At 33.4% G+C, this 8,213-nt stretch overlaps 2 protein-coding genes across 4 annotated transcripts; one reads left to right on the top strand and one right to left on the bottom strand.

The window, feature by feature from the left end:
- Positions 1-650: 650 nt before the first annotated feature.
- Positions 651-4,914, bottom strand: LOC117421953 (uncharacterized). Of its 3 annotated transcripts, XR_009307421.1 has the most exons (7): positions 4,707-4,844; positions 4,139-4,278; positions 3,914-3,981; positions 3,622-3,790; positions 3,035-3,225; positions 1,974-2,193; positions 651-1,334 (listed from the first exon to the last, which is right to left on the bottom strand). XR_009307421.1 is itself a non-coding variant. In XM_034918515.2 (6 exons), the coding sequence occupies exons 1-6, from the start codon at positions 4,912-4,914 to the stop codon at positions 1,198-1,200; spliced, it is 1,065 nt and encodes a 354-aa protein (XP_034774406.2). In that variant the 3' UTR covers positions 651-1,197. The 3 variants fall into 3 exon arrangements, 1 of the variants encoding a protein (XP_034774406.2); XR_009307420.1 differs by having other exon boundaries at positions 3,622-3,981; XM_034918515.2 differs by lacking the exon at positions 3,914-3,981 and having other exon boundaries at positions 4,707-4,914.
- A 400-nt stretch (positions 4,915-5,314) lies between these two features.
- On the top strand, positions 5,315-7,716 carry LOC117421954 (uncharacterized). Its single transcript, XM_034036487.3, has 5 exons — positions 5,315-5,430; positions 5,520-5,553; positions 5,841-6,011; positions 6,541-6,618; positions 6,985-7,716. Exons 1-5 carry the CDS (start codon positions 5,318-5,320, stop codon positions 7,234-7,236), a joined length of 648 nt encoding a protein of 215 aa, XP_033892378.3. The 5' UTR covers positions 5,315-5,317; the 3' UTR covers positions 7,237-7,716.
- Positions 7,717-8,213: the final 497 nt, after the last annotated feature.

Raw genomic sequence — 8,213 nt, 5'->3', positions numbered from 1 at the left:
ACAGCTGAAAATAACAAACAAATATATGAATTATCTCAGTTCTTTTGCAATGTTTTCCTTTTTCAATTCAATTCAATTCAATTCAAACCTTTATTTAACCAGGTAAAGACATTCCCATACGGAAGAAAAATATATGTTTAATATATTATTTAAAATATATTGAATGACAAAATAATATATTCAAATGTTAAGTGGATAATATATGTAAAAAAATATTAAATACATTTTTAATATATAGAAATTGGCCGGATTTCATATATGTAACAATACAATAACAATATATGAAAAATATGTAGTTTAATTATAGTTTTCATACTTTTATAATATATTAATCACATATGAAACATACATTTAAAATGTATGTATTATATAGTATGAATACATGGTATCATGTCAAAAATATATGTTTAATACATGTTATTATATATATATACACACATTAATAACATATATAGAAATATATATTTCAATAAATGTATGATATCATAATTAAAATGTTGTGTTGGTAATGTATTTACTCATATATGGAAAAATGTGAATTTACATATGTAAACGTGTGATGCAGGAAAAGAGTAATACAAATTGATCACTTCACATGCAATAAAAGTTTTGTGGACTGCTACAGTAGTACGATAAATAAAATGCACCCATTTTATAAATTTATAAAACTTTATTGAACAGTTATCAGTTTGAGCCCTCATCTGAGCGACTGCAAAATCTTGTTTACAATCTTGTTATAAACAGAGTTGGAGTTTCACTGAATTACTTAAAAACAAAAACATTACTTTCATCCCCTAATATTTCTCGGATATACACATGTACATTATCACTATAGATACAATAACGCTACTGTAAATTAACACTATTTCTTACGGCAAGCCGAATCATCATTTAGAGATACCTTCAAATATTTGAAGGTATCTCTAACTGGCAGTTTGGCCCTGTAGCTCGCCAAACAGACATATTGAAATATTTGAAGATATCTTAAAATAATTGAAAACCGTAGGAAACCATGGTAAAAGTAAGGTAAATCAATGGTAAAAGTGCAAAAACATTACAATAAAGTCAACAGGGAAAACTTCAATAAGGGATGTTTCATTTGTTTTCGAAATTAAACATCTAAATAAAATACAGGGGAAACCTAAAACAGAACAAGAACTACCACACAGTTTATGACTTCTAAGCCCAGTACCAGTATCAGTTAGTATCATTAAAGCCTTGTGTATTTTTGTGTGCGTTTTTCTTTATTCCATACCTAAGTTCAGCTATTTTCCCATTAATTACAGAACCAATCTGTGATTTGGTGGCAAGTGGAAATTTCATCAGAGTTGCAGCTGAAAAGGAAAATAAAGTTTTTAAAAAATACATACTTGAGATATAACATTCAAAAGCACTATATGAATCACCATTTTTTGCAAGTTAAAAAAAAAACTAACAATTGTACACTCTTACTACTGACCAGCTCAGTTTGTTTCGATGTTTGAATGCTAAGAAACCCATTTTTATTGAGAACTAAATGCAATTCTTTAGTGTTTACCTATCCATATTCAATTGTCAACCAGTACAGTAGTGAGTGCAGGACAAAGCCTGTTCATAGCACCATACATTTATTTACAGACGGTCGTGGATTCAATCTCAGGTGGGGGACCCTTCTGTTGTACCTTTGAACAAGGTGCTATACCTAGATTGCTACAGTAATTATAGTATATATATATATATATATATATATATATATATATATATATATATATATATATATATGGGTAATTGCATGTAAAAATAATGTGATATAATTGTAACAATTGTAAGTTGCCCTGGGTAAGGATGTCTGCTAAGAAATACATACATAATAACAAACATATTGAATTCAAAACTATTTTTAAGTGAAAATAGGCTCTATGGAAGAAAAATTATGGACATCTACAAAAAGAAGGTTTAAAAGCATTTAATTAATAACTCTTAAAAACACTCACCGTATATGGCATTCACTTTGTTGGGATCCAAGGCCTCTCTTCTTTCCCCATGTTTCTGTCGTTTGCCACTTCCACCACGTAAATTACTTTTTACTAAAGTTTCAATGTCAAACACAGAGAGCATAGCATTTCTCACAAATGAAGTGTAGGAAGTAGCCTTATTTGTTATTGTCCAAGCCAGCTGGTCTATATACACTCCACTTCCTGGATGAATTTCCACCTGTTTAAAGAAGAAATAAGTTTTATTTTTATAACAAATAAACCAAGAAAAAAACATAAATATGTGGCATTTTCTCAAAACCAGGATTCGGGTAATCCTCTAGCTTGTTCTTGATTCTAGGAAATTGTGTCCTTGCAAATATCATGACTTTATAAGCCTTGATTTAAAATTAATGCTATCTATGGCTCCTTTAAAAGTCTGTGCTTGTCAATAAGGTAAAATACACCACTGAGAATTGACCTTGAAGAGTCTGGTTTTGGGTGAGCATGTATGACCTCTATAGCATCAAGAACCCAGTTACAATAAAGCCGCTTTCACACTGTCACTGACACGGTGTCAAGCGGGTCGGCCGAGAGGTTTCAGACTGCAGTTTATCGACCCGGGTCAGGAGCGGCAACAACGCAATGTGCAGACTAAAAAAAAAAACGTCATTTCGCCTCGCTCGACCCGGACCTCCTGAAGTGGGTCGCCTCCTACCCGGGTAAGTGCTTTCACACTAGCAAAAAAATTACCCGGGTCACCAATAAGCGTGTCATGACCCGGGTCGGAGTGCCAGTGTCAAAAGGGCTTAAGCCTATGATGCAGTCCTCACAAACGCAATAATGATCTACTTGTCTGTTGTGGATGACATGTACAAGCCAAAACAAAAAGTCATTAATTGTTAAAGAACTGCAGAAGTGTCATGGTAAAGTATAATAAAACTAATTAAATTACTGCTCTACAAATTCATATTAAGTTTTCAATTAAATTGGGTTAAATTTGCAAGCTATAAAAAGGATAATGATTCACTGACATATATAAAAGACTGGTTACCACTGCCTGTAATACAACACACTGTTACCTTGTCAAGTTGTCTTCCATTTCCTTGTGATTGAGGAATTGAGGATATGGACACAGTTGATCCTGCAGACGACGCAGCATGCCGTGGACTTCCACAAAGACAATTTGCCTCACTGTCAATAGAGTGGTCAGTAGGACCAGCTTTGTCCCTCTTTCCTAGCTCCTCAATTTTGTCCAATATCACAGGGATAGCTGCAATTATACAATATTCGGCTTTATGAAAACCTTTGCAATTCTCTGTTCTACTTCGTCTTTTCTTTTTCAAAATTTGGAAATCGGCAAGCTTTTTTTATACCCCCCCCCACCCAATTAGAAATCACCAATTGTATGGACTAATCAAGTAAAGGCAGGTTCACAACGCAGTTGATGTTGATACCAATACCATTGTCTTAACCCATAGGGGCAGTGCCCTAATCAATCATCAATTAATTAATCTCATAATTTGCCAGTTTTACGTATGGTTCCAGAATAAACAGGAGTTTGGTTTTTTCCACAAATATGTGCATTTCTTAACTTATTTATTAGTCTTTATTAATATAATGCTCCTGACGCTATACTATTTATTCTGCTTGAAACAATAATGCTTACCTCCAACTACCATTTCCTTGAGCTTCTTATTCTCCTGTTCTAGTTCTTGAATTTTACTTTTAAGTTGTTGTACCTCTCCATCCTCTTTATTAGTTTGCGGTTTCTTAGTCAGCTGATTCAGAATTTCAGTAGACCTTTGTTGCTTTGCAGATGCTTTAGTCTTTGAGTTCTAAATAAACAAACCAAAAACATTTTTTTTTACTGCTGTCTAAAATAACTTTGCGGAACTGAATAATACTGTACCATCAACAGCGTCCACTTGTAGCCTTCTGTGACAGATACTGCTTCCTACCTAGGGCCTAATCGCAAATTAAAACCCAGTATTAATGGCAGATTCCCTCAGGCGTAGAAGACTGTAACCTTGTGACAAACAAAAAAAGATACCATCAGCACCAGATTTGTAACTTATGATTAGTGGGTCAAAGTTTTGATTTGGTCCTTGCATCACACCTTAAAATAAATGTAGTATGTTGTTCAGTCTTAAAATTTAACAGAAATGTTAAATAGCAATGTTTACCTGGCACACTTGAGTGTCTTTGGTGTCACTGCTGGATTCATCAGCATATCTGCTATTTTGAAATTTCTTTCTTTTCAAAGCTGGAGTCTCTTCTGCTCTTGTCATTGCATCACGCATTTGAACAAGTTCCAACTGTCTTTCTTAAAAATGAAACAGAAAGGATCATAATTAATCAATACTCAACAAGTTGTTTTCTTGTATTTCAAAAGTATTACATGTTAAAGTAACTAGGAAGATATTGGTTGTTTAAAATTTAACATGACAATGAAAAAATAATAATAACTTTACTACATTTATAATTATGTAGTGTGCTTATTTTTTTCTAATTACTTCCAAATGAGTAATTTATACAGAGAATCAACAGCAGTCACCTAAAATTCGGGATGCAGTACTACTACTAGGCCATAGCTATTGTTGCTGGCCTTTCTTGACTTCATGTGATACAGTAATTAACTTTTTTTTTCAACCTACGATTAAAATATGTATTTCCATTTTTTACTACTTACAAAGATCGTAATTGCTAATGCATCTCTATATCTCAAAGTTGTGGTAAATATGGTATACTAACCTCCCACTTTCTCCACTTCACAATCGAAAGCTTGCCATCCTTCACGTGGTCGTTTACTCCCTCTTCTCCACTCTGCGACATAATGGCGCTCATCTTCGTCGCCTTCTTCTTCAAAATCCTCTATATTAAATCCTTTAATCCACTCAGTAGGAATTACACTCAATTTACCGTCATCGTCGCCATTTACCCACTTTACTAGTGCGAACATGCTTGCTCCGTCTCTCTGTGCACCTTCCCAACTGAAAGTCAGCACGAAACGTGTGATGATTTCACTTCCTGTCGGCCAAAAAATACGACGTCCAGATAAATACAAATAAATCGAATAAAAAAGAAATATGAAAACCACGATCCCTTTTATGTTTCTAATTAATAATTTGGCTAGATAAATATATATTATTTTGTTTCCTTTAGTGTTTTGAAAGCGAATTTGTCAGACAACGGAACTGAAAGTAGGAGGAGCTGTGTGCGACGTCAAACACAGCAGCCATAACGCACATGAGCTGCTGTAGTGTTAACATAATGTCTTTCTCATTGTTGGCTGCTTGTGATTTAAGTAATCCATGCAATGTACTTTTACACAGTTTTTTAGGCTGGCACGTGGGCTGTAAATTATGAGTGATTATAATAAAAACGATATCACCACAGCACAGCGTGGCTACAAACGCTACCTGGCTGACCAAATGGCTGTTCCAGGAAGAACACTTAGACGATGGAAAAGGATAAGGCAAGTAGCTTCACTAGTGTTTAATTTATTAAAGCTGTTCAGTCATAATACGATAGTATATATTCTAAACCTTTATTTTTATTTTATAGGAACAAGGAACAATCAAGTCAAGCAGAAACAACGGTGAGTAAAGTATTTCAACCTAGGCTGTACATAATATAGGCACAGTTAAAACCTGTTAAAATGATAGTAAAACAAGTGAAATAACGAGATCTACTATTTGTTTTGTAGAATAAATAGAAAGCGCTACAAATGATTTAGGATTAATTCTGAAGGAAGTAGTTCATTTTCAAACGGCCGTGTTTGGTAGTTGATTGCACATTACTGTGTGGCTTATTCTGTGTATAATATTTTTTGTACTTTGTTAAATGCAATTGATTTACTGTTTATGTGTGGGTGTGCGTCTGTAGGGTTCTTTAACACATGACGAGATTCGTACTGTAAGCAACACTGAAGATGATGACAGTCTAGAAACTGATGAAGACGTTGATGTACCAGAATCCAGTAATCTATCAGAAGAACGGGAACCTGAAATAACCCCAAGTGAACAGGAGAATGCAGATCTTGAGTCAATTACCACGGTAAAGTGCTAGTAATTTTTGTTATTATGTGCTAATGTAGTATAATGTGTAATGCTATACAAAGTAATATATCTAATAGAAACTTTTTTTTAAAATTTAAATTTTACCTTTTTGCTGTTTCTGTTAAAATAAATGTGACCATTTAAAGCTATAAACGTCTGTATACAGGCACAAATGCAGGAATATGTTAATCTAATAGTTGCTCATGAATTGTAATAATTTATCTGTTCAATAATATCATGTTTATTTTAGAGCTTTTACAAAACACTAAATAGAAACAATATAATTGCAGTACATGTATATTTGTAATACTATAAATGTAGATTTCATTATAGCCTTACCAAACGTTTAATTGTTAAAATACATAAATATGTTAATGAAAAAATAGGAATCAATCATGATAGCTTTGAAAATGAGTGTGATGGTGCTATGATATGAGACGAGTATGATGGCATAGTGTAATTTTCCCATTGCTTGGGGAGAGCCACAAACTGTATAGGATGTAAATGTGCATATTTTTCAATTACAGGAACAGGACATTGAGAATCCTGGCAGTGAACCTTTTCATTCTCTTGATGAATCTACACAAGAAAAGTACCTGCAAGAGGTTTGTGTATATTATTGTGTCTTACCCTATAGTACCCACTGCATAGTGTGTTTTAAATCAGCATTCTTTTTAGTGGCAATGAAGGACACTTTCCTCTTTCTTCAAAAGAAAAGGATCATAGAAAGTTGGCTAAGGGTAAATTTGTTTTGGGTGTAATGTAGATTTAAAGATGTGGACTTGTATAAAAACACTGTACTGTAATCTCATTATAATAATGTAGCCTTACAGAACTGCACACAAATCCAAGATTGTAATGTGACTTTTTGTATTTCAGTACTGTGGATATAATTATAGGATGAATATGTGCATGATATAAAATACATTTCCTAAAATATATAATAAATAATAACACTTTCCCTGTTTCAGGATGACAAAGTGTATTCGTCTCAACAACAGAATGGCCTGCTGCTCATGGCTTTGAAAATGAAGCACAAGCTTACCAAGGAAGCAGTCTCTGACATGCTGGACATTATTAATCTATTGGCTGGTAAAGACACTGTACCACAATCTTGGTACCACTTAGAAAAACCGTTTGAAGGTTTAAAATATTTTGTAGAAATACATCATGTTTGCAATGTCTGTGAATCTTACTTAGGTAAAGAAACGCACTTACTGTGAGAAAGAATGGATAGAGCAAAGGAGTCTGAAAGAAGGAAACTTTTTCTTTCATTTGCCTTTACATGCACAGATCAAAGCATTTTTAGAGGACCCTGAATTGTCACAAAAGGTAGTAAGAAATAGACATGGCTTCCAGTCACAGACATTCTGTGACATAACATTGTTTATGCCAGCTGGTACACAGATAGTGACCAGGCATCCTGCATTCCTTTTGCTATGAAAATGTTCTTTCAGATCTTACACTGTATAGATAGGAACTCCCGTTCTCTCACCACGGCTAACTTGGTTCGAGGAACTACCGTTCCTTTCGATTTATGAAAAACGCCACAGGTACAATTGTAATAATGTTGTATATAAAAGGCAGTTGTTAAAATTCTTGTTAAATTTTAGCCTCTGCTTATACATGTTTCAAACTACCATGTGTTTTTTCTGTGCAATGTATTTGACCAAAAATGTACAATAAACAGTAAGAAAGTCTAATGTTTTTCATGTTGTTTTTTTAAAGCTATTATTTGCTTTTTTATTTTAATTTTTAAGTGATATGCAGTTAAAATTCTAGCTCTGGCCCACATGCAGTATAGTATGTAGTTTTTAACTGGCTACTAAGGTTTTTTAATTATTACTTTGTAATGTATAATGAAAATCCCATATTGCTTGGAAGATGCCATCACTACATAAGTTATTTTGAAGATGTGATTTACATCAGACTTTAATCGCAAAAGAACTTGACCAAACTCTTTGTTTCAGGGTGAGGTACAGTATTCCACTGAGAATTTTTAGAATTGATGTATTACACAGTACAACATGCATGTTGTTTCTCATACCCAGCATAACCAGTCAGCACAAAAGCATGCATACAAATCAATGTATTTGACCATATATTTTGTAAAAGGTATTTTGTCATATATGATGAATGCGTATGACAAATATATGGACATTAAAGCAATATATTTTAAATATATGAACCAGTACTTCAA

The sequence above is a fragment of the Acipenser ruthenus genome, chromosome 2, assembly GCF_902713425.1.
Source record: "Acipenser ruthenus chromosome 2, fAciRut3.2 maternal haplotype, whole genome shotgun sequence".
Classification (NCBI taxonomy): domain Eukaryota; kingdom Metazoa; phylum Chordata; class Actinopteri; order Acipenseriformes; family Acipenseridae; genus Acipenser; species Acipenser ruthenus.
Note: the sequence above shows the minus strand (reverse complement) of the source record. Positions and strands in the feature narration are given on the sequence as shown.

What these genes read in the sequence shown, in the direction of transcription:
- LOC117421953 (XM_034918515.2), bottom strand. Translation starts at nt 4,914, where the DNA reads ATGTTCGCACTAGTAAAGTGGGTAAATGGCGACGATGACGGTAAATTG. An exon ending in TGAAGTGGAGAAAGTGGGAG is followed by an intron (nt 4,279 to 4,706) that starts GTTAGTATACCA and finishes TTCATTTTTAAG; the next exon opens with AAAGACAGTTGGAACTTGTT. An exon ending in AAGACACTCAAGTGTGCCAG is followed by an intron (nt 3,791 to 4,138) that starts GTAAACATTGCT and finishes TTGTTTATTTAG; the next exon opens with AACTCAAAGACTAAAGCATC.
- LOC117421954 (XM_034036487.3), top strand. Translation starts at nt 5,318, where the DNA reads ATGAGTGATTATAATAAAAACGATATCACCACAGCACAGCGTGGCTAC. An exon ending in AGACGATGGAAAAGGATAAG is followed by an intron (nt 5,431 to 5,519) that starts GCAAGTAGCTTC and finishes TTTATTTTATAG; the next exon opens with GAACAAGGAACAATCAAGTC. An exon ending in CAAGTCAAGCAGAAACAACG is followed by an intron (nt 5,554 to 5,840) that starts GTGAGTAAAGTA and finishes GTGCGTCTGTAG; the next exon opens with GGTTCTTTAACACATGACGA.